At 41.7% G+C, this 26,723-nt stretch overlaps 1 protein-coding gene across 1 annotated transcript in view; it reads left to right on the top strand.

The window, feature by feature from the left end:
* Window positions 1–1,403: 1,403 nt before the first annotated feature.
* Window positions 1,404–26,723, top strand: part of DMBT1 (deleted in malignant brain tumors 1) — a gene marked incomplete at both ends in the record, with an annotated part of 53,478 nt that continues 28,158 nt past the window's right edge. The window contains 9 exons of the mRNA XM_079978623.1: window positions 1,404–1,467; window positions 3,413–3,724; window positions 4,098–4,121; window positions 11,416–11,727; window positions 12,671–12,982; window positions 13,764–14,075; window positions 14,695–15,006; window positions 17,575–17,883; window positions 18,754–19,065. Of these exons, the coding sequence (XP_079834749.1) occupies window positions 1,404–1,467; window positions 3,413–3,724; window positions 4,098–4,121; window positions 11,416–11,727; window positions 12,671–12,982; window positions 13,764–14,075; window positions 14,695–15,006; window positions 17,575–17,883; window positions 18,754–19,065 (2,269 nt within the window). The remainder of the gene's footprint in view (window positions 1,468–3,412; window positions 3,725–4,097; window positions 4,122–11,415; window positions 11,728–12,670; window positions 12,983–13,763; window positions 14,076–14,694; window positions 15,007–17,574; window positions 17,884–18,753; window positions 19,066–26,723) is intronic.

The following is a 26,723-nucleotide window of genomic DNA, read 5'->3' as shown; positions in this document are numbered from 1 at the left end:
ATGGGAAAGTACGCCTTGGTTTAAAAATGCTTTGGTTTAAGAATGGACTTCCGGAACAGATTAAGTTCGTAAACCAAGGTACCACTGTACCTGCAATTTGGACTAACACTTCATGTACCTGATGATAATATATTAGTCTTGAAGCTGCCACAAGACTCTTTGTTTGTTTTGGGAACTGAATTATATAGTAATTCTACTCATTCCACTTTACTTTATATATATCCCTCTGAATTTTGCTTATTTTTTCTTATGTAATTATCCAGATTCCCTGTGTGCCTTTTATGCCTTGTTCTGTCCCCAGTAAGCACAAGACACTTTTGCCCAGTGGCTCTGTGTTCCATAGATTGCAGCAAAGTATTGGGCAAGATTTTGCCCAATATATTGTTTGTGTGGTGGGCTCATGGGGGAAAAACTGCCCCATGAGCTCTTGCAAAGGGGAAGGAAAAGCCTGTATAAGGCTGCTTCTCCTGGAGCTCAGGGCCATTTTGGCTTGAGAAAAGACACCTGCTTCTTGGGAGAAAAGCAATGACAAACCTAGACAGCATCTTAAAAAGCAGAGACATCACCTTGCCAACAAAGGTCCGTATAGTTAAATCCATGGTTTTCCCAGTAGTGATGTATGGAAGTGAGAGCTGGACCATGGCTAAAGAAATGATGTTTTTGAATTATGGTGCTGGAGGAGACTCTTGAGAGTCCCATGGACTGCAAGAAGATCAAACCTATCCATTCTTAAGGAAATCAGCCCTGAATGCGAAGGCAGGAGTGCCTGGCGTGCTCTGGTCCATGGGGTCACGAAGAGTCGGACACGACTAAACGACTAAACAACAATAACAAAATGGGTTACATAATGTGCCTGCCTGGGCAAGTCCTTTCATGTATATAGCAACAGTAATTAGAGTGTGTTTAAGAGCAAATTAAACTCTCCACTAACCAATACCAATGAACCAAAGGATATGGAATTCTACACAATAATGTATGAACCATAGGTATTGTAATAGTAGATGCAGTTGCACTGTGCTGTACAATAACTCCCATCAGTCTATCAAAGGCATTTTTCGTGTCTCGTGCCAACATCAATAAGGGACCACAGCAAGGTTTCATGAAAGCAATACATTCTGCCAATATTCGCATTGCATTTGACCCAAGTGATTATTATATTTTTGTTATCAGAATTGAACAAAGCATTCTACATCTCTGGACCAGGAAACTAATTTTTAAAAACTTAGAACAACAAAGTGTACCATTACTGTAAGCAATCCCTTACCAGCATAAAACCACCTAAACTACTTCCTCTAACAAGAGATAAAGTAAATATATCAAATTGCATGGCACACCCCCTTTCAGATCTTATTTCTATATATTCTGGTGCATGTCTAATCAGCTTAGAAACCAATTTGGCGAAAATGGATTCCTTGGTGCTCTTTACTTTGTTGTTACTGTTGCCTGGAAGATGTCTAAGTGCATCAGGTAATATGTCTTAAATTATCAACATTCTTTCTCTTTTCTTTTTCTTGTTCTCCCTCTCTGTAAGACCTTACAAACTGCCAGTGAATGATGGGAAGAGCTTGTTGCAAGGGAACACATAAAGATGACATGGGTATTTATGGCTCCATCAAAACGCATAAGATGCTTTCAATTTTGGCATTGTGGGGGTCATTCTGGATTTGTCAAAATCCTGCCTGTTTCTGAAATATTAATAAGTTGGGGAGATACTTAGGAAATCCAACAAGGAAAGGTGGAATTAGGAATTGAAAACAAACAAGTGCAGGATATTTCTTATGATATAATGGCTGGCAACATTATTCCTTGCATGTTTACTATGATCAAAGGTAAACGGCATTTCCATGCACTCTGGTTTCTGTCACGGTGTTCCATTGTGCCAGAAGCGGTTTAGTCATGCTGGTCGCATGACCTGGAAAGCTGCCTGTGGACAAACACCGGCTCCCTCAGCCTGAAGCGAGATGAGTGCCACGCCCAATAGTTGCCTTTGACTGGACTTAACCATCCAGGGATCCTTTACCTTTACCTTTTACTATGATCAAAGAAGTCTAATTTCCAGATAAGTGTATATACAAATGCAGCTGTATATACAAGCGCTACTTTTAGTACACCATTGGAAATATTGGCTTTAGGGGCGCAATGGGGAATAAACTCAATTCAGTTCATATTTTATGGTGAACCTACCTAATTTGGGCTTTCTGAAATGATATGCAAACTAAAACACAGCTTTCCTTCAAAATGTGTACTTTTCTAAAAAAATCAATGAAGAAATGTTTATGAAAATGCATATACTAAGGTAAATTAAGCACAAAATGCATATATTAGTGGGAATAACATAGATAAATGCATTCTAGTAAGAAAAATGCAGATAGAGGAATCTATTTGAATACTCATGCTAGATAAACATTCTTTCTTGTTGTCATTTTTCATCACCGGCTTCCACAGGATCTGATATGCCAGGTACAATTTATTTTTTATTTATCAAATCCACACAGACATTTCAAACAAACTTATGGGGCAACCCATGATTAACATTTCACTTTGGTTATTTAGAATATATATATTGAAATACAATAAGGATGTCTTAGGAAAGATACTTGAGGAAAACTATTGATTTTTATTGACAGATTTTTCCATATTGTATAATTTTGTAAGCGGTTTAGAGTAAAAGAAATTTTTGCTTCCAGAGGACCTGGTATTCCTGGTACATTTTATTTTTTATTTCCACAATTCTTTTAATGTTTAAAGAAGGCATTATTAAAAGTCATATTCTTTTATTAATCATGGCTTCTTATTGCATTTTTGAGCATGTACAGAGCCAGTTTTAAACATATTGGATACTGTATAATATTTTTTATTATTTGTTATATACCGTGTGTATGTCTTTGGGCACAATCACAATGATAATGATCTCTTTTGAAAGACAATATGGATTTCTTAGGTTTGCCTTCTTTAATGTAGAAATTAATAGAGAAACATTGGGAAACGGAATAAATTGCATTGTGAATATGTATGTCTATGTATTTATGGACATAACTCTGTGTTTGTATAATTTATAACTAAATAACTGGGTGTTTTTAAATCATCCACACCTTCTATAGGATCAGATATGTATACCAGGTACATTTTATTTCTTATTTACCAAATTATTTGAATAATTTTTCTGTTATATGCTTGGATATGTACAAAACACTGTGCTCAGCAGAATGCTCTGAAATTCTAAATATTTAAAATGTATCTTCCCAGAAATTATCATGATTTATTCAATTTGGTTTCTGACCATGAAACATACCTTAAGAAACTAATGTTTGTTTTAATGTGTGTACTTTGATGCCTTTACAACTGGGAGGGGGACCGAGTGTTGAGAGCAGAAAATATTGCTTCTAGAAGGATGTTGTTGTATTGTTCAAAGATGCTTTCTTGAGACTGGTCAATGGAACCAACAGATGTGAAGGCCGGCTTGAAGTCTACCACCAAGGAAACTGGGGGACAGTCTGTGATGATGATTGGGACATAAATGATGCACACGTTGTCTGCAGACAGCTTGGATGTGGATTGGCTCTATCGGCAAGAGGAAGTGCCTATTTTGGCCAAGGCACTGGCAATGTTCTCCTGGATGATGTGAGGTGCAGAGGGAATGAAACTTCTCTTGAGCAGTGCTCCCACAGAGGATGGAAAATCCATAACTGTGTCCATGTAGAAGATGCTGGCGTGATCTGCTCAGGTACTCCTTTATTGTGTGTGCTTCATTAGACGTTTCTGTTCTTTCTAATCCTGCAAGTCTACTTAATTTCTGAACAACTGATAGTCAAAGTTAGTTACTGTTTCCTGATAGCATATTACAGGTAGTCTAGATTAAAAGGTTGTGTCAGTCTGTGAAATTCTCTTTACTTATATCTGACTGAAATATGCTCAGGTTAAATAGAGAGAGATCAGATACATGTTATTCATTTTATTTTTGGTAGGTTAGTCCAGGAAGAATGTCCTTTTTTCATTCCAGGCAGGGGCCTCCTTGCTACATGCATGAAAACTTCAATCAGAGTTCTATTTTGTTTTAAATGAAACAATGTAAAATGTATCATATTTATTATTTACAGGTGATAGAGAACCGGAAAAACTTGGTAAGTTTAATTGTTTATTAATTCATTAGAACTACATGGAAACTACACTTCAGATGAAATGCCAATAGCAAGCTTGTTGAAATCCTAATATTAGTAGAGTTGAACACTTACACCAGGAACCTGTGGCCTTCCACATATTGCCGGACTTCAGTGCTCAACAGCCCCTGCCAGCAAAGCCAATGGTCAGGGATGATGGGAGATGTAGTCCAACAACATCTGGAGGGCTACAGGTTCCCTATCCATGACTAACAGCAACCTTGGTTTCAGCCATCTGGTGAATGCAAATATCAACACAACACACATTTAAATGAATCTGTTTCCTGAATTCTCATTTATTGACTGTCCATATCCACACCATGCCTTTAAATTCCTTCCAACCTTCATAGGATTTCCTAGGAAATCATGACTGTTAAAGTTCCATAAATGTGCTTTAAATGTTTGGTGTGGATGTAGCCTAGAGAGCCAAATTCTTGTTCATGAACTTGGTTTTGTGAAGCATCACAAGATCTGCTTCTTGGATATAAATGTGTTTTACCTGCGAAAGTTCATTACAGCAATGTGACACTGTGTCAAGCTGTAGCACTGTGTGCAGACAAGGTATGGCAGTGCATGAGAAGAGCAGCAATTGGACTAATTTATGTCACCCTAAAACATCCATGAAGACAATGAAATTTAATCCAACACAGTTCATCACTGAGAATTCTCATTCTCATTCTGTGCTTCCAATTCATTTAAATTGGTTATGAAGATCAATCTGAGATCCAGCATGATTATTCTGAGCTACAACAGTGAGGTTATATGATGCTTGTGATTTGAGGACCCAATCCCTGCTTGGTGGAATAAAGACACATGGACACAGTGTATAAGGTTAATGGGCAAGAAAAGGCCATTATTGATTACAGCATGTGAGAAGGTATTGGCTTAGGCATTGGACCACAGAAGATTTGACTCCACCCACTCAGAGAGGGGTGAGTCTAATGAGGGGTTAACCACCAGTCAGTGGAGGCTGTTGATGCTAATACAACTATAAGCTCTCCCCTGATGGCCACACCTTGCCCTTCCACACACCAACAACACATTCCAATGCCTAACCGCAAAATACCAGGGAAGTTGTGACGATTGCTACGAGGTAGGCGAAAAAAACCAAAAGGCCGGTGCCAATTTGCCAGTTGGAAAAAATCCCTACCAGGCCCCCTGGGCAACTTGGGCGACCGACCATAGGTCCATAGCAAGGTCAAGAGAAAGCTAAGCCCTAAAGGGAGTGGTGGGTGGGTGACTCGAGGCGAAAAAGTGAGCGCAATGGGCAGAATGACTGGCACAGCTGCATTTGAGCAGCAAACCACGCCCCCACCAAGCCCCCCGGTTGGGTGCTCAACAGGGGGCGTGACGCCCCAGCCATGTGAGTGGGGCAGGGGGCAGAACGCCCCCTGCATGACACGGGAATCATCTCCCGCTCACAACACCTCCCCTCCGGAAGGAGGAGAGGCCTTTCATAATCCACTCTAATAAATCCATGAACTTCCATTCCTGATGCAATACAATAAATATATTTTGGAGACAGTATGAACCTGGAGGGTAGACACTTGCATTCTCAAATCAGCTCTTTTGGTCCTCCAGGTGCTATCTACTTGAATAGACTAAGATTCAATCTTTCTCTCTCCTAAAATGCGTATCAGTCGATCTCCTTTTTGACACTGTGCAAAATATTGAAGTAGGTCTTTTCAGGGCAGGATGCAGTCCATGGACCATGACTTAACCACCACTGCTTTAGTTTATATCTTCCTAGAGATAGGAAGGGCCTTGTTTATTAGAGTCTTATTATGCAATCTAATCTCTTTTCTCCTCGTGAAATTCTTGAGAACAGAAACTGATTTCTAAGTGGATACTCTTTTTATTGTTCAAAGACGGGTCCTTGAGACTGGTCAATGGAACCAACAGATGTGAAGGTTGCCTTGAAGTATACCACAGAGGAAACTGGGGGACAGTCTGTGATTATGGTTGGGACATAAATGATGCACACGTTGTTTGCAGACAAATTGGATGTGGATGGGCTCTGTCAGCTACAAAAGGCACCCATTTTGGCCAAGGCTCTGGCAATATTCTCTTCGGTGGTGTGCAGTGTGGAGGATACGAAACTTCTTTTGGGTATTGCCCCCATCACAATTTGGAAATTCATAATTGTGGCCATCAGGATATTGCTGGAGTCATTTGCACAGGTGCACTTTTCTTCTTTCCTTTTTTAATTTGGATCATTTTATTCCTAAATGACTGTTTAATTGCTGAATGACTGGTGATCAGTTGTAAAGGAATAAGTGTTTCTCACATCCACATTGTTTAGCATGTGAGGTTTAGATTAGTGTATCAATTGGCCATTTAATGTTTCTTACATACATCTAAGTGTAGTCTCTTTTATTCTGTCTATCAAAACATTATCAGTTGCTTAGCATCCCAAGTTTGGATAGGTTATTTTTTATTATTTTAGAAATGTGGAGCCAACTGACAATTCCCAGGTAAGATCCACCCTCTGTTGTGTGGGCAGGGTGGTCCCTCCCCCTACCTGGCCAATCCCCAGGTAACGCCCCCCCCCAAGCGGGATTGGGCAATTGGCTGAGGTAGGCGGAGACCTCCAGGTATCCAGCCTGGGGAGGGCGAAGCCAACCGGTACTGCCAGGATCACATGGGATCCAGGGGGCTGTGCGCAACCACGCAAAAGGCACCCCCCATATGATGTGAGGAGCATTCATTATAAAATAATAATGAATTCCATAACCACCACTCTTCTCATAAACTGCCCCATTGCATTGTGTTGAAATCTTACTCCTGAACACTCAGTTGTTATGAGGAACATACTTTGAAGGGGGCTGGAAAAAAATCCACTGTTACACTAATCACCAGTTGGGTTGTTCTGGAACTTAGTATGTCTCTTTTTATTTCAAAGATACAAGCTTGCAATCAGCTAGTCAATTTGTCTGACACCTCAAGATATAGCACCCATTCAATGAGTATAAGCAGAAGCAGAATTATAGGATATACTCTATTTCCATGTGCAAACTGAGTTGAGACAAGATATTCACCTATCTAAAACAATTTGATAGCTAGGGTGTATGATGCGTTTGACCAAACTGCGGGGGGCAGTGGAAGACAGGAGTGCCTGGCTTGCTCTGGTCCATGGGGTCACGAAGAGTCGGACACGACTAAACAACAACAACAGGGTTATGATATTTCATAGTATCCACAGAATATATATCTGTATATCTATTCTCTCCAACACCTAACTTCTTCAAAATTAAGTAGGATGTTAATTCTGAAAATTTAACAATGATCGCTAATACGAGTTGTCTGCAAATTTAGGAGCTGTACAAAAGAGACGGTTTTAACCAATTCAAATCAATAGGAACTAATCTAACTATGACTAATTTAAGTTCTCTTCATTTTGCATTCCAAGTAAGATAGGTAAGTCTGGAATCCAACCCACTATGTGCAACACACCCTTCTGAAAATGTAAATTAATATAGTACCTGTAAGTTAACTGTAAATTAATAGTTTAGTTTATATCTATATTTTCCCAGAGAGTTTTATGATTCTTTAGGGCCAGGATAAGAAATATTTTTCTCCTTGAGATCAGAAAGCATAGCATCTAAAACAAAGTTAATTTATTGTTCAAAGATGCTGTATTGAGACTGGTCAATGGAACCAACAGATGTGAAGGCCGTCTTGAAGTATACCACAGAGGAAGTTGGGGGACAGTCTGTGATGATGGTTGGGACATAAATGATGCACACGTGGTCTGCGGACAAGCTCTGTGTGGCAGGGCTCTATTAGCTACAACAAACGCCCGTTATGGCCAAGGCTCTGGCAATATTCTCCTGGATGATGTGCAGTGCAGAGGAAATGAAACTTCTCTTGATCAGTGCTCCCACAGAGGATGGAAAATCCATAACTGTGTCCATGTAGAAGATGCTGGTGTCATCTGCACAGGTGTACTCTTCTTTTTTCCTTTTTAAAAAGATGGTTTTATGCATATATGTATGTTTAATGTCTGAATGACTGGAGATCAGTTGTAAAGGAATCAATGCTTCTTTCTAATTTTAGCATTTATGATTCAGATGAGAGCAATATTTTCATTTTTTTTTCTTGCTTATATCTAAATGAAATATCCTCAGGTTAAGTGACAGGTGTCCATAGGAACATAGGAAGCTGCCTTATACCAAGTCAGACCATTGGTCCACCTAGCTCATTATGGTCTATGCTGACTTGCAGTGGCAACCCAAGGTTTCTGACAGTGGACTTGCCCTGACCTACCTGGAGATGCTGGATATTGAAATAGATTTTTCTGCAAGCAAGGCAGATGCTCTACCACTGAACTGCAGCCATTCCCCACACAGCGATGTCATGGATGAAATCCATGTATCAGCAAATTTGCAGTTTCTTCTAATGTCCCAGAACTAAGTTATTTTTCTGTTGGGAGCATGTCCATATCTGAAAGGTTTCCTGCACTGATCATCAGGGAGGGAAGGGTGATGAGAACTAAATACACTCCACTTTCCCCTCCCCTTCAGTTTACTTGCAGAGGACTATGTGCTTAAAGCTAAGGTTGTGATTCGAGAACCCGATCCCAGCTTGGGGGAATAAAGACACGTGGACACAGTGTATATAAGATTAATGGGCAAGAAAAGGCCACAACTTTACTGATTACAGCATGTGAGAAGGTATTGGCTTAGGCATTGGACCAGGAAGATTTGACTCCACCCACTTGGAGAGGGGTGAGTCTGCAGAGGGGTTAACCACCAGTCGGGGGAGCCTGTTGATGCTAATACAACTATAAGCTCTCCCCTGATGTCACCGAGGGTCGTGCCATAGCCCCCCACCACACAGGCATTGGACAGGATCCACGACCGCCGGATTCCTTTAATGGAATACCCAAAATTGAAGGGGTAGGCGATGGCCACACCTTGCCCTTCCACACAGCAACAACACATTCCAATGCCTAACCGCCAAATACCAAGAAAGTTGTGACGATTGCTACGAGGTAGGCGAAAAAAACCAAAAGGCCGGTGCCAATTTGCCAGTTGGAAAAAATTCCTACCAGGCCCCCTGGGCAACCTGGGCAACCAACCATAGGTCCATAGCCAGGTCATGAGAAGAGCTAAGCCTAAAAGGGAGTGGTGGGCGGGTGACACGAGGCGAAAGGTGACCAAATGGGCAGGATGGCTGGTGCGGCTGCATTTCAGCAGCAAACCACGCCCCCACCAAGCCCCCTGGTTGGATGCCCGGCCGGGGGCGTGGCGCGCTAGCCATGTGAATGGGGCAGGGGGCAAAACGCCCCCTGCGTGACGCGGGAATCGTCTCCCGCTCACAACATCTCTCCTCCAGAAGGCCTTGTTGGTTAGAGATGAAGAATCATGTGTTTTGACTGATCTGGATTAGGGCATTTAATATCTATATCATCTATATCTCTATCTCTATCTCTATCTCTGTCTATGTCTATATCTATATCTATATCTATATCTATATCTATATCTATATCTATATCTATATCTATATCTATATATAACAGTGTATCATGTTTGTTATTTGCAGGCAATAAAGAACCAAGAAGACCATGTAAGTTCACATTCTTGATAACTTTATTAGTTCAACATACCTTGATCCAGCAAAGGAAATAATTATCAATCCTCATGTTGTGATTAAGTCTGCACCAGTTTGATTTTCTCATAGGGTAGGAGATTCAATGTCTTTGTTCTATTGATTTGTGCTTTTATCTTGTATTTTTATCTTGTGCACCGGCCTGAGATGTTTGTATGAAGGGTGGTATATAAATTTAATAAATAATAATAATTCAATCTAACCTTAAAGGCCAATTTAGAATAATAGAATTGTAGAGTTGGAAGGGGTCTTTAGGATCATCAGATCCAACCCCCTGCAGTGCAGAATTATGCAGCTGTCCCATATGGGGATCAAACCCACAGCCTTGGCATTATCAGCACCAAGTGCCAACCAACTAAGCTATCCAGGCTGACTTAATTAATTTGTACTTTTCAAAACACTACACAAACCAAAACAACCATCCTTTTATATTCAAGCTTCTCCAAATCGTGGAGTGCAATTTTCCAACCAAGTACTTTGTACAAAAATGCATATACTTAGATAAGTGTGTGCATAGAAATGCCTATATTAGCAATCACACACACAGCATATAGAAATGTGTTATTTTAGGGGAAGTTGCTTTGCAACAATGTGTGCATTAGGAAAGGTTTAATACAAGCATGCATATTAGAAATTTGCAGTAAAATAGTGAATTTTCCTAAGAACTTTCCTTTTTTTCCATTGCAAACTGATGTGGAAATGTGGAGAACGATAAATATTAGGAAAATATTGGTGGATGGGGAAGTGAATATGGTAAAGATGGCACATGAAAATGGATTTGTGGGCATCTACCACATCACCCACATATTCCACCTGTTTGTGGAGGGTGCCCTGGGTTTAGGTGACATGTTTCCTCCTTCCTTCGCTACCCATGATCTCCTCAAAACCTGCAGAAGGGTTGCTGGGCATTTTTACCACAATGTGAAGGGCAATAGGCCATTATGGAAGAAGCAAGCAGGGTTGGGGATGTGGACATTGCCTCCCAGATTGTGGTTGTCCTCAAGCTGTTCCTGGAGGCCAATGAGACCAAATCAGATTGCAGGGAAGATTTCATTGAACTGATATGGATCATGCATATTCTAATAGTATCCTCAGCAACCAAAGTAATGTAGCAAATCCTTAAATAACAACAGCTGTAAAAATTACTTAATTATTGGTTGTGTGTGTGTGTGTATAAAATCAATGCTAAAAGGAAATGACTTTTTATCATTTTTCACAGCTACCAGACGTCTTCAACTGAGTAGTAAGTTTTATTTCTTGTTCGTAGGGATCAGCAAGAAATTCATTTAATGTTGGGATCCATGTATTTTCTCCAAACAGTTTGAAATATATAGAAATAAAACATCTCATAATTTTGAATGTTAGTATAAAATTATATTAGGGTGATGGACATAATCCCTTAGATACCTCATGCAGTTTGTGTAATTCATGATTCCTCCAGCAACTTTGTTTGGAAATGGTTTTATAAAATCCTTTTGAAATTTGAGGTTAAGTCCAAGTAACAGCAATGCGGGAAGGAGCTGGGTCACAAAGTAATTTCATACTATCAGATTCCAAAAGGAATATGTGTTTAATGTCCATGGCTTTGAACAGTTTCGCAACGCAAAATTTAGTCTTCAGATTGAAAAATTTTCTCTCTCCCCCAAAGGACCTCTCTTACGATTGGTTAATGGAAGCAACAGGTGTGAAGGTCGCCTTGAAGTATATCACGATAGAACCTGGGGGACTGTCTGTGATGATCTTTGGAGCATGAATGATGCACATGTGGTCTGCAGAGATCTTGGATGTGGACCAGCTCTGTCAGCACCAGGAAGTGCCCGTTTTGGTCCAGGCTCGGGCAGCATCCTCCTGGACAATGTGGAGTGCTCAGGAAGCGAAGCTTCCCTGCTTCAGTGTTCTCATGCAGGTTGGGGCACACATAACTGTGGTCATGGTGAAGATGCCAGTGTCATCTGCTCAGGTATTCCTAGGCTGGGCTAATCTAGCTTCCCAATAGATCAAATGCAGTTTTCCAATCTTTGTAGACTCCTTTGGGAAACATATAGTAGAATTATTAAAGAAAATATCCACCACAATCTCCAGTTTTAATTAAAATTTGAATTAGGTGGTCTATTATTAATAAAAGTTTATTTCCTTCAAAGTGCATGTTTGGTGAGGTATACAAAGTTTCAGATGTTGGACCAATCTGAACAGCGCATTTAAAGTAGTATCATATCACTTTGAGCATTCAAAAGTGCGCCCCCATTTTGGGCCCCCTTACAAAGCTATAATTCCCTGAGTTACCTGAGAAAGGGAGATTGACTTTTGAACCAGCATAGAATTGTAGTTCTGTTAATATATATATATATATATATATATATATATATATATATATATATAGATGAATGATTTCATACTGCCCAAGGTTTTCACACCAAAAACCAGGGTGTGCTTCTTCCAGGAAGTGCTCCCAGGTGAGTCATGTGACCCACACCTTACTCTCACCCTGGGGGAAAATTGTTTTTTCTGGGCGGGAGCACAGTGCAAGAGCGCAGAGCCCAAAATGGCTACCGCAATCTTGTGTGGAAAAAATGAGATGTCCCTTTTGGCTGCGGCACTTAACAGGTATTTGATTGCCTAACATTGAAGTTTAAGACCAGAGTATACTTGGCCCTGGGACATAGTATTTGTGTAATTTATGTAATTTATGATTCCTCCAGCAACATTGTTCAAAAATGGACTTAAGAAATTCACCTTGAAATTTAAAGGAAAGTCCAGGTAATGGAATTGCTAGAAGAAGCCGAGTCACCAAGCATTTTAATATCATCAAAACCAGTTGTGTTTAGTGTCCATTGGATTGACCAGTTTTCCGACGCAGAGTTTGTCTTGTTTATATAACATTTATTTTTTTGTATGTCCCAAAGAACATTCCTTGAGGTTAGTTAATGGAAGCAACAGGTGTGAAGGTCGCCTTGAAGTATATCATGACAGAAGCTGGGGGACTGTCTGTGATGATATTTGGAGCCTGAATCATGCACACGTTGTCTGCAGTGAAATTGGTTGTGGACCAGCTCTTTCGGCATACTTTGGTGCACACTTTGGTGAAGGCTCAGGCCACATCCACCTGGACAATGTGGAGTGCACAGGAAGGGAATCTTCCTTGCTTCGTTGTTCTCATACAGGTTGGGGAACACATAACTGTAACCATCGTGAAGATGCCAGTGTCATCTGCTCAGGTATTCTAGACTGGGCTAGTCTAGCCAATAGATCAAAAGCAGTTTTTCAATCTTTGTAAACTTATTTTGGAAACATATAATGGAATTATTAAAGAAAATATCCACCACAATTTCCAGTTTTAATTAATCATGAATTAGTCTGTCTTTAATAAAATTTAATTTCCTTCATAGTTTGTGTTTGGTACGGTATAAAACATTTAAGATGTAGGGTCCATCTGCACTGTACATTTAAAGCACTATAATACCACCACTTGTTGCATTCCTGGCTCATATATATATATATATATATATATATATATATATATATATATCCTGGGAACTGTAGTGCTGAGACCACTAGTGTCCTCAGAAAGTGATGATTCCCTGAGTTACCTGAGAAGGTAGAGTGATTATTAAACCAGCATGGAATTGTAGCTTTGTTAATATACATAGAAATGAATGATTTCTGAACATTGAAGTTTAATATAAGAATGTGCTTGGTCATGGGACATAACCACTTAGATACCTAATGCATTTTAATATCATCAAAACCCAAGATGCAATTGTGTCTAATTCATGATTCCTCCAGCAACATTGTTCAGAAATGGACCTATGAAATTCACTTAGAAATTTAAGGGAAGTACAGAAAACAGAATTGCTAAAGCAGCTGAGTCACCAAGCATTTTCATATCACTAGATCTCAAGATGCAGTTGTGCTAAGTGCCCATTGTGTTGACCAGTTTTCCAATGCAGTGTTTCATTGTCTTGTTTATATAATATTTATTTTTTGCATATTCCAAAGAACATCCCTTGCGATTAGTTAATGGAAGAAACAGGTGTGAAGGTCGCCTTGAAGTATATCATGATAGAGCCTGGGGGACTGTCTGCGATGATATTTGGAGCATGAATGATGCACATGTGGTCTGCAGAGAGCTTGGATGTGGACCAGCTCTGTCAGCACCAGGAAATGCTCGCTTTGGTCAAGGCTCAGGCAACATCCTCCTGGACAATGTGGAGTGCACAGGAAATGAATCTTCCCTGCTTCACTGTTCTCACAGAGGTTGGGGAACACATGACTGTGGTCATCAGGAAGATGCCAGTGTCATCTGCTCAGGTACTCCTAGGCTAGGCTAATCTATCTTGCTAATGCAATCAAGGGAGTAGGGTGGGTCCTGAGAATACAAATCAAGGTAAAGAGGCACACATTCACCACTTGCTGAAACCTGAATATTGACGGTGACAGGCACACCTCTGTAAGGAAGGAATTCCCCAACACAGAGGCTACTAGAGGCAGTGGCCTCTTTTGAGCAACCAGCACCCCAAGATTTTGAGGGTAGTGGAACTACCAAGAGGCTCCATCTGGCAATCTTAACACCTGGTTGAGTCTGTAGGGAAGGAGGTGTTGTCTCAGGTTTTGTGGCCAGACTCTTTTAGGATTTTAAAAATTAATGTGAACACCTTCAGTTGGGCCTGGAAACAAACTGGAAGCCAATGCAGCTTTTTAGAACAGAGTTCTAAAGGTAACCCCAAAAAAGGAACCTGGATGGTGCAATTGATTGACATTTCTGAGTGCTCTTCACGGGCTTCCTCATGGAGAATACATTGTAATATTCTAATCTGGAAGCTACCAAAGGATAGAGTGCAGTCATCAAATCATCCCTGTCTCTTGACCGGTTTTGCAATGTCGAGTTTTAATTTCTTGTTTTAAAAAGGGTTTTTTATATTTCCCAAAGAAACGCCCTTGCGATTGGTTGATGGAAGTACCAAGTGTGAAGGTCGTCTTGAAGTATATCACAACAGAACCTGGGGGACTGTCTGTGATGATATTTGGAACCTGAATCATGCACATGTGGTCTGCAGAGAGCTTGGATGTGGACCAGCTCAGTCAGCACCAGGAAGTGCCCGTTTTGGTCAAGGCTCAGGCAACATCCTCTTGGACAATGTACAGTGCAAAGGAAATGAAACTTCCCTGCTTCATTGTTCTCACGCAGGCTGGGGCACACATAACTGTGGTCATCATGAAGATGCCAGTGTCATTTGCTCAGGTATTACTTAAGAATTCTAGCCGTCATTATTAAAGAAATTCAGTCTCTAAATCTGTATAGATTTCTCTGGGAAAATGGGTGTTGCAAAGCAAAAAACCCATCGAAATAGTACCTTTGAAATATTTAAAACAATCCAAAATGGAAAAATACTCCTTAGCCTGCTGCATTAGCAAAATTCTACCCGTTCCAAGACATTTAATCCAAAAGAAAAGCTCTTGGTAGCTGCCTTCACAAAGATCAAAAAGTTGTCACACTCAGTCTTCTGCCTGGGCCTGGAATCTTCTGTGAAGTGGGCTTGCCAAAGGTAGTTGAAACCCTCTGGGGTTCCAGTGGCACACTGCTGGCAGCACACTAAGTGGTTTTTAAAGAGTGTGTGTGCTCTCTGTGTTGCTTTCACTTCCCACGAAGTTTCAGTGGGAAGGTCGGCCCTCTTCCCAGAGGGGAGGGGTTGCAAGCAGGCTTCGCCTTCCCGCGCTCGGTATGGGGCTTGTCTAGCCCCCCTGCGTCACAGGGAGTCCCCAGCCTCTGTCATGCCCACAGTCAGCCAATTCGGCTGGCTGGGGGGGGGGGCGTGGTTTGCTGCATTTAAGTGGCTGTGGGACTGTGGCTCCTTCTGTTTGCTTCCTGCTTGCACGGATCAGTTTGGCAGTTAAACATTGGAAAATGCGTTGTGTGTTGGAGGGGAGGTTGTAGTGATCACCTAACCCCCCCCCCTTTGAAGTGTATTCCATTAAAGGAATCTGGGGGTTGTGGTTCCTGTCCGAAGCCCAGGTGGTGGCTAGGGCCATGAGTAGACCGTCCAGTGACTCTAGGGGGAGCTTCCAGGTGATTTGCATCAACAGGCTCCCCCTACAGGTTGTTAAGCTTGTGAGACTCCCTGCAGGGCAGGCAGGAGTCAAATATAGTTGATTCGGATCCAGTACCTAAGCCAGTACCACTCACATTCTGTAACCAATAAAGCTGTGGCCTTTTTTATTTTTTTATATTTTTTTTATAATACTTTTTATTAGTTTTCCAATTTTAAAATAAAACAATAACAACAACATAAAAACATCCACCAAAACAAACAAACACACAAATATAAATTCTTAACCTCAATTTCATAAGCCTCCTTTCTCGGACTTCCCCATACCTCTTCCATAAGCCTCTTTTCTCGGACTTCCCCATACCTTCCCCTTTTTGCATCTTTTTTTTTTTTTTTTACAATTATTCAACAACCCTTTTAGCCAATTAAATATAAATTCATTCTCCTTTTCAATTTCACCCTAAATCAAACAAAATGTACCGCTGTAATTCTACATCTTCCTCTCCCTTAGCATTTTAGCACTCCTCAATTTTATAATAACTCTTAAGATATATTTTAAACTTCTTCCAATCTTCTTCCACAGTCTCTTTCTCTTGGTCGCGGATTCTGCCAGTCATTTCTGCCAGTCCCATAAAGTCATTCACTTTCGCCTGCCATTCCTCCAGCGTGGGTAGCTCTTGTGTCTTCCAATACTTTGCTAGGAGAATCCTTGCTGCCGTAGTAGCGTACAAAAAGAAATTCTTATCTTTCTTCGACACCAGCTGGCCGACCATACCCAAGAGAAATGCCTCTGGTTTCTTGTGAAAGGTGCACTTAAGCACTTTCTTAATCTCATTATAAATCATTTCCCAGAAGGCCTTAATCTTTGGGCAGGTCCACCAAAGGTGGAAGAAGGTACCTTCAGTCTCTTTACATTTCCAACATTTGTTATTGGGCAAATGATAAATCTTCGCAAGCTTGACTGGGGTCATGTACCACCTGTAAATCATTTTCATAATGTTTTCTCGTAGGGCATTACATGCCGTGAATTTAATACCTGTGGTCCATAACTGCTCCCAGTCAGCAAACATAAGGTCATGACCTATGTCCTGTGCCCATCTAACCATAGCTGGCTCCACTGTCTCATCTATTGTATTCCACTTCAACAGCAAGTTATACATTCTTAAGCTGTGGCCTTTTTTAGCCCATTAACCTAAAATACTGGTTTCCACGTGTCTTCTTTCTTCAATAATGCGGGGAGCGGGGCCTCGACTTGCAACCAAGGCTTCTTGCACTCCAGTTCCAGGAATCAAAAAGCCTCTGCTCAGTTGGTCAGTAGAAGGAATGGGAAACAGAGAATTAAAGGTGTGGGATATTACCAGGCTATGCCCCTCAACTTTCCTGGCTTTCCTGAAAAATTCATGAAAAAAGAAGTAAGTATTTAAAGCAGGGGTGGCTAAAATATAGCCTTCTAGGTGTTGTTAAACTACAGTTCCCATCATCCCTGGCTACTGACCATGCTGGCTGGGGCTCATAGGGGTTGGAGTCCAACAGTGTCGAGAGCCGCCAGTAAGTCATCTCTAATTCAAAGTATCGTAACTATCACCGATGCCATCTAATAGAACAATGTACAATATTCACTGTTAATGCTCATTGAGTCTTTATTTACTTTCACTGTACAATTGGGTTAATCTTATTGGTGGGAAAAGGAAATAATCAACATATTTTTGACTTGTTTGACAATAATAAATACCTTTTTAAATATTTAAATATTTCCAATTTAGCTACCTTGAGATTAGTTAATGGAGGCAACAGATGTGAAGGTCGCCTTGAGGTATATCATAATGGCAGCTGGGGAACAGTCTGTGATGATCTTTGGAGCATGAATGATGCACATGTGGTCTGCAGAGAGCTTGGATGTGGACCAGCTCAGTCAGCACCAGGAAGTGCCCGTTTTGGTCCAGGCTCAGGCAACATCCTCCTGGACGATGTGGAGTGCACAGGAAGCGAATCTTCCCTGCTACAGTGTTCTCACAGAGGTTGGGGAACGCATAACTGTGGTCATCATGAAGATGCCAGTGTCATTTGCTCAGGTACTCCTAGGCTGGGTTATCTAGCCAATAGATCAAAAGCAGTTTTGTAAACTCCTTTGGGAAACATATACAGTGGTACCTTGGGTTACATACGCTTCAGGTTACATACGCTTCAGGTTAAGGATTCCGCTAACCCAGAAATTGTACCTCGGGTTAAGAACTTTGCTTCAGGATAAGAACAGAAATTGTGCTCCGGTGGTGTGGGGGCAGCAGGAGGCCCCATTAGCTAAAGTGGTGCTTCAGGTTAAGAACAGTTTCAGGTTAAGAACAGACCTCCGGAACGAATTAAGTACTTAACCCGAGGTACCACTGTAGTAGAATTTTTAAAGAAAATATCCACCATAATCTCCAGTTTTAATTGCAAATGAATTAGTCTATTACTAACAAATATTAATTTCCTTCATTCTTTGCATTTAGTATGATATGCAAAGTTTGAAAGATAGGCCCCATCTGCACTGTACATTTAAAGCAATATAATGCCACTTTGAACATCCATGGCTCCCCCCCCCCCCCGGCGAAGTGTAGTTTTCATGGGTGCTGAGAGTTATTAGGAGACCCCTATTCTCCTTACAGAGGTACAGAGTGCCCTGGGAAGGGAAGTGAGTTTTAAACCACTCTCAAATTGCAGCTCTGTGGAGTCATCTATCCATGACAATGGACTCACAATAAACTCCCAATCAACCAAATATTACCAATTCAGTCTTTGGCAAATACCAGGTCAAGTATATGCCTAGCAACATGTTCCACAGTTTAATGTTTCACACCAATAATATCAGGTTAAATAAACGTTTTATGTGTCCTGATTGGTTAATGATTCATGGTATCGTTTTTAAAACAAACAAACAAATCTGTATTTTGTATCTCCCAAAGAACATTCCTTGCGATTAGTTAATGGAAGAAACAGATGTGAAGGTCGTCTTGAAGTTTATCATAATGGCAACTGGGGGACTGTCTGTGATGATCTTTGGAGCATGAATGATGCACATGTGGTCTGCAGAGAGCTTGGATGTGGACCAGCTCAGTCAGCACCAGGAAGTGCCCGTTTTGGTCCAGGCTCGGGCAACATCCTCCTGGACAATGTGGAGTGCACAGGAGGTGAATCTTCCCTGCTTCACTGTTCTCACAGAGGTTGGGGAACCCATGACTGTGGTCACCAGGAAGATGCCAGTGTCATCTGCTCAGGTATTTTTACTACTACAACTATTACTATTATTATTATTATTATTATTATTATTATTATTATTATTACTATACCGCCCTATACCCGGTGGTCTCAGGGCAAGTCCCAGAATAAAACTAAAATATAAAACCACAAAATACACAATCAAAATAAAAACAACCCCCCAGAAAAAAAACATTTTTAAAGGGTATAGGATTTCAATCAAATCAACCAAAGGCCTGGTTAAAAAGGAACATTTTTGCCAGGCGCCTAAAGCCATATAATGAAAGTGTATTCCTTGAGTACTTTGTCCTTGTAAAGGTGATTTAATTTTTTAATCTTTGTAGATTGCTATGGGAAAGTTAATACAAACATTTAAAATCAACTAGCTACTGCAAATTTTTCTTTTAATTAAGAGACTTTGATTGGACCAATGATAGTAGAGGAATGAGCATGTCACCAATTTCCCTGTCCTGTTCCTTGATCTAAATCACCTATCGTAAAACTGCTGTTAGCCTGCAAGGGGCGGGAGAATACATGTACTGGGTGGTATTTGTATATATGTGTGTAAATGTGTGTACATGCGCATTCTCTCTCTCTCTCTCTCTCTTTTTTTCTCACACAAACATACGTGTGTGTGTGTGTGTGTGTGTGTGTGTGTGTCTTATGAGTGCCAGCATGTCCCCTTGGCTTGGTTTCCTTGGACTTCAGGTCACTGGAGGTAGATTATGTTTTCCGTGAACATGAGGTCCTCAGGATTAATTCACTCACATATTGACTCCTCTGTTGGGTTTCCAGAGGAGAGGGGCTTCCTAACACCATAGAACTTGATCCAGTGCAGAAAGTAAAAATAGGCTTCTGTGTCCCTTTTTCAGTTCCAGTCTCCAAGACTGACTGCCCTTTGTTTGCTTTCACACTGACAAACCTTGCTTATGCTGCCTCCAGGCATAATTTCCTCTTGAATGCATATCAGGAAAATGGGGAGGACTTGGAGTCCAAAGCCTACCTCGCTCTATTCCTGACTCTCCCAAAAACACCCTCTTTTTGCATTCTCCAACACCAGAGCACCACCAGCAGACCTTTCTGCCACTGCTCTAGAGAGTCAGTCATAGGAGGATCTCCCTGTCCAAAGGTCAACCTCTCCACCAGTAGAAAGTGAGTCAGACAAAATCCTATGGCCCCTGGGATACTGTCCTCAGTGCAGCAGCCTCAATATTTTAACATTATAAATTTAAACTGTTAAGATAGTTTATGTGAAAATCCTGAGATTTTCACATCCTTTGTCTAAACAAAATCTGTCTAGACAAAATCTTCTGAATTTGTCCAGAAAATCTGCTGTTTCACACCTGTTTTAGTCATTCATGGCATTATTTGTTTATTCTTTTCTTCAGGACGGACTTCATAATTCCCATTTGAAAATTAAGATGTGAGCACACTGGTACTTTTGATACACCTATTGCCTCTGGTTGATCTTGCAGACCGCCACTTCAGAATGCCAAAATTAATTGATTCATGGGCGACTTTAATCAGGTTTCTATCAGCTCTGAGCATACTGATTGTGCAATTATTAGCCTTTAAATAAAAGCATTTCATAAATATATGTTTCAGTTCTCTGTAGTATTGGGAGACTCTCCATTTCATATTCACAACTGGTGTGCAACAAGAACGTACTGCTATAGGTCCTGCTGGGTGTTGTTGTTTCTGTCACACTTTTCACTGTGCACACTGGTTTGCAATGTTCATCTCACAACAACCACTTGAGATGAGCTAGACTGAGAGACTGATTTGGCCAAAAATTGCTACTGAGCCTTTTTAGCTGGGCAGGAACCATTGCCCTCAAACCATAGGACCCTACACAAGTTCAGTGTAATGGGAAGGGCTCCAGCCAGAACACTTAAACATTGCTCTGTCCAAGGTGCTGATATGACTCTGCCTTACCTGATTGAGACCATAAGTGGCTCAGTCACAGACCACTTACCCCATGAGCCTCTAACTTGGCCTTTTATACAATGCAACTCTTTTAAAATGATTTCATCCTTCATGTGCCTGGATATTCTCCCTTTTATTTTTACTGCATTGTGTCCAATATGAGGCATGCAGGAAAAGGGGGAATCAGCCATTGGTGTCCATTCTGCTGAGACACAGACACTGCTGGGTTGCAATGTTTATAGTAGTAGTAGTAGTAGTAGTAGTAGTAATTTATTGTTATTTATACCCCACCCATCTGGCTGGGTTTCCGCAGCCACTCTGGGCAGCTTCCAACAAAATAATAAAATTACAATAATCCGTCAAACATTAAAAGCTTCCCTAAACAGGGCTGCCTTCAGATGTCTTCTAAAAGTCTGGTAGTTGTTGTTCTCTCTGGCATTTGGTGGGAGGGCGTTCCACAGGACAGGCGCCACTACTGAGAAGGCCGTCTGCCTGGTTCCCTGTAACTTGGCTTCTCGCAGTGAGGGAACCACCAGAAGGCCCTCGGCGCTGGACCTCAGTGTCCGGGCAGAATGATGGGGGTGGAGATGCTCCTTCAGGTATACTGAACCAAGGCCGTTTAGGGCTTTAAAGGTCAGCACCAACACTTTGAATTGTGCTCAGAAACATACTGGGAGTCAATGTAGGTCTTTTAAGACCAGTGTTATGTGGTCTCACAGTGTTATGAAGCACTCACCCTTCTGTTTTTCTACTGAATCATGGGTAGCTAACATGGCCCCCTCCAGATGTTGTGGACTGCAATTCCCATCAGCCCCTACCAGCATGGCCAAGGAGCAGAGCCAATGATACTGAATCAGTGAAGACCATGCATTCTTATCTATGACCTAAAATAAATTATTGGTGCACTGGGAGTTAACATAGATGACCTTAAGATTTCAGCCCTATATTCACTTACATGGGAGTAAGTTCCATTGAACTCAGTGAGTCTTACTTCTCTTCTGGGTATACATATATAGGATTGTGGAGATTTTCTAATAGGAACAAACTGTGTAGCAACCTACTGCTCTTCCAGCTAACAAAGCATCATCCCTATGTACTCAGTAGCTCACATTTATACATTTGTTGTTGTTGTTTAGTCGTTTAGTCGTGTCCGACTCTTCGTGACCCCATGGACCAGAGCATGCCAGGCACTCCTGTCTTCCACTGCCTCCCGCAGTTTGGTCAAACTCATGCTGGTAGCTTCAAGAACACTGTCCAACCATCTCGTCGTCTGTCGTCCCCTTCTCCTTGTGCCCTCAATCTTTCCCAGCATCAGGGTCTTTTCCAGGGAGTCTTCTCTTCTCATGAGGTGGCCAAAGTATTGGAGCCTCAGCTTCAGGATCTGTCCTTCCAGTCTGCACTCAGGGCTGATTTCCCCAAGAATGGATAGGTTTGATCTTCTTGCAATCCATGGGACTCTCAAGAGTCTCCTCCAGCACCATAATTCAAAAGCATCAATTCTTCGGCGATCAGCCTTCTTTATGGTCTACACATTTATACATAGCACTAGAAAATTACTAAGTGCTTTGGAAAAGAAATCAAATTCTTCATACAACATGGCTTACAGATAAGATACCCCTAATTTCATTTCCACACACTGATGGCCCAGCACTAAGCCATTCTTAAAATATGAATAAGGGGAGGAAAAGGAAATAAGATTTCTAATTTTCTGGATTTCTTAGGGCCCCTGTGTAAATAGTTTTTCTATAGCTGAACAATGCCACCTTGTGGACATTTAAACAAATGAGAGCAACAGGAGACAAGACTAGTCTTGTATTAAAGGTAAAGGTACCCCTGCCCGTACGGGCCAGTCTTGACAGACTCTGGGGTTGTGCGCCCATCTCACTTAAGAGGCCAGGGGCCAGCGCTGTCCGGAGACACTTCCGGGTCACATGGCCAGCGTGACATCGCTGCTCTGGCCAGAGCCAGAGCCGCACACGGAAACGCCGTTTACCTTCCCGCTGGTAAGCGGTCCCTATTTATCTACATGCACCCGGAGGTGCTTTCGAACTGCTAGGTTGGCAGGCGCTGGGACCGAGCAGCGGGAGCACACCCCGCCGCAGGGATTCGAACTGCCGACCTTTCGATCGGCAAGCCCTAGGCGCTGAGGCTTTAACCCACAGCGCCACATCTTAACTCTTGTTGTCAAGCCCCTGTACTGGTGCTTGTATGGTGGGAAAAGGGATCCATACACACACTATCTTACAGGTAAAACAAAAGAAACAACTAACACTCTACATATCCAGGAAGAATCTAATCAATACAGTTCCATCTTCCATTTTCTAGATTTAAAAAAAACCCCTAACTCTGTGTTGACTTGTTTCCTCTCATGCCTGGTTATGCTCCCAAACCAGAATATATTGAAGATCAAGATATGTTTCAAGCATCAATTTGCATGCACCAGCTGTGGAAGTGTGAATGTTTCATGGTTATGTTTACTTGGAAAGTGGCCCCAGCAAGGCGGGTAGGAGAGAGTGAGAGAGACAGACAGACAGATAGAGAGAAAGAGAGACAGGAAGACAGAGAGACTGGGGAGACCAGGACGACAGGGGACGGATAGGGACAGTTTGAACCTTTCCTCCCTGCTGTGGTCCCAAGGACAATCACCCCTCACCAAGCTGCTGTTGGCATTGGGATGGAAGCTTCCATTTGGCCTACAGTCCTAATGCTTCACAAGCTCCTCCAGGACCGCTTTTTACAGAACATCTGGTTTGGTCTTTCAAGTAACAATTGTAATGACAATGTGCATAGCTCACTGGATTTTCCATAAGCGAGACTATTGTGTTTTACTTCAACATATGACTTCCTTTCTGTGAGGAATCAGATGCTTGTACTTTAAAAAGATGTAGCTGCTGTATCATAATCTTCCCTTCTATCAATATTCCCCAGCCAGTTCACATAGCAGAAATATAGAATACAAATAATACAACTGAGCAATGCAGCCAAGCAATTAAATTAACCTATGTTCTAGCTCTTAAGGGACCACTGAATTTGAATCAGCAATACCAGAGGAGAACTCATATTTGCACTGTACTTTCTTCTGGAAGACTTACCTTTGAGCTATTTAAGTGTGAATGGTTTTCTTTAAACAAACAAACATACAAATACTAATAATAAAACAGATGGAATAAAACATAAATGCCAACCACCACCACCCTCACTTGGACTGGCAACTCTTGAATTCAACAGTTATGGTATTTGGGGAAAACATGGAGTCCTTTGGTAGCTGGGCAATGCCTTGGGCCAGGTTCTGGATGAGAAGTCACTCCGTGACTTTAGAAATTCCTCTAAAATGGGATAGGCAACCTCTAGTCTCAGGCCAATCTTGTCTTGTCAGCAGATCCATTTTGAGTCAGCAGGCATTTTCCCTAAGCCACCGGCACCTGCCAATCAGCTGATATCACTGGGTGATTAAAGTGGGTGAGGTTCAGTCATGCTGAGTGCTGCTTTACCATCACATTCCTTGTGGGGAATACACTGGCAAATGTGATTCCTGTATAGAGCAGGCCTAAAACCACTACTCATTATCTTGTGAAACTTACAGCACAGACCTATCTATACATGTCTACTCAAAAATAAGTCCCACTGAGTAGCTACAGGGTCAGAGCCTTAATCTCTTGGGGTGAAAGAGAGATGTGTGGTGTCTTATCTTTTGAAGCTGAATTGAGCCTTAATCTGCTAAATAAAATAAGGCAACAAACTACCCAGTTAAGACAGATAATCAGAAGTTATCTCTCACTTGGGTAGATCAGCTTCCTTCTACGCATGGGAAAATAAATATATTGTGTAACACGTTTCATACACAATAAACTAGAATGCTCAGCAGAATTGAGTACAGCAAACAAATTATAGCCTAAAGATTAAATTACCCACATTGGGTAACATCACTGCAAGGAAACCTCTCCATAGCTATGCATGCTTGAACTTTTCTAGCCTAGGTGCTCAGAGATAAAGGCAAAAAACATAATACTTTAATGTTTCAACCACACACGGTGGCTTACACTTCAAGATCTTACTATTAAAGGTAAAGGGACCCCTAACCATTAGGTCCAGTCATGGCCGACTCTGGGGTTGCGGTGCTCATCTCGCTTTATTGGCCAAGGGAGCCGGCATACAGCTTCTGGGTCATGTGGCCAGCATGACTAAGCCGCTTCTGGTGAACCAGAGCAGCACACGGAAATGCCGTTTACCTTCCCGCCGGAGGTACCTATTTATCTACTTGCACTTCACGCTTTCGAACTGCTAGGTTGGCAGGAGCAGGGACCTCACCCCATCATGGGGATTCGAACTACCGACCTTCTGATCAGCAAGCCCGAGGCTCTGTGGTTTAACCCACAGCACCACCCGCGTCCCATCTTACTATTACTCAGTGTGAAATAGCAGCATGTGACACATTCAGTTTCTCTCATCTTTTACCCTAAGATCTGTTCTTACAGAAGCGAGGGCTGCTGCTTAACATTGCTTCTCCATGGTGGCTGCTTCACGCGGGGCCTGCAACTGTGAGGAAGGGCTTCCCAAGTGGACTAGATGCTATTTTTAAGTGTATCTTCCCATAAAAATCAATGGAGAATTTCAGGATTCCAATGCAGGTGGGACTGGGTGCTCCTCTTCCTAACTCCAATGATCCCAAGGAGGAGAAAGCATGCTTAGTGGGGACAAAATGCTGAGTGATTGCTGTGGAACTCAGGATTCAGAGGGTTAGTGGATCCACATTCCACATTTCAACAGTTTGTTGCAGGGTCTCAGAGAGATTGTGTGTGATACTGACACAGTCGTATCTTAGATCCCGAATGCCTTGTGAGTCGAACGTTTTGGCCCCCAAAAACCGCAACCCCAGAAGTGAGTGTTCCGGTTTGCGAATGTTCTCTGGAACCCAAATGTCCGGTGAGGCTTTCGCAACTTTCAATTGGCTGTAGGAGCTTTCTGCAGCCAATCGGAAGCCACGCCTTGGTTTCTGAATATTTTGGAAGTCAAACAAACTTCCAAAATGGATTCCGTCCAACTTCCAAGGTACCGCTGTACTTTTAGACCTGCAAAAACCAGGCTACTTTGCCATTACTTGCTACAAAAGGGAGAAAAAGCCATTCATGCAATTGCTCATGGTGTGTCTGATGTCTGGCCCTACTTTGGCCCTGAAACAAAAAGAGCTCACCCTCCATTGTGTACAGTTAAATACCCAGGGAATAAATTCTTGATGACCTTCCAGGATTTTCTTCCTGCTTCCTTATGCAAGGTCTATGGGGACATTTCCTGATCCTTCCTAGCCCAACAGAGCAGGGTTAACAATAAAGGCCAAACCTCTTCACCTCTTCTTGAAGTGCTGGAAAAACCTCAGTGTGGGGCAGGGTTTCCTCCTCATGCTCTTTTGAGTGGGAACTTTGCCAGCAGATTTTTTTTTTTTTAATAATTTTTATTAACTGGCCAATCACATCAAATTAAATCACATCATACAAATTCCGAATTACAAAGCCAATTTTTTAAATTTTGTTGGGGGAACCCATACTTCAAGATCCAAAGGGGAATTCAGATCATCTTCTTATTACTGCGTTAATGTCCAAATCAGTCCCAATCAGTCCAAACAAAGTTCATAATTCTATCCAGTCTTATCTTGGTGTTGCCACATCATATCTTGTTCGTATAATTTCTCTTTTTCCTTTACGATCTCTTCTGTTAGTCTCCTTAAGCCGATAGCAAGTGTAATAATCCTGTGTGG

This window comes from Podarcis cretensis, assembly GCF_951804945.1.
Source record: "Podarcis cretensis genome assembly, chromosome: 5".
In the NCBI taxonomy this organism is placed as follows: domain Eukaryota; kingdom Metazoa; phylum Chordata; class Lepidosauria; order Squamata; family Lacertidae; genus Podarcis; species Podarcis cretensis.
Note: the sequence above shows the minus strand (reverse complement) of the source record. Positions and strands in the feature narration are given on the sequence as shown.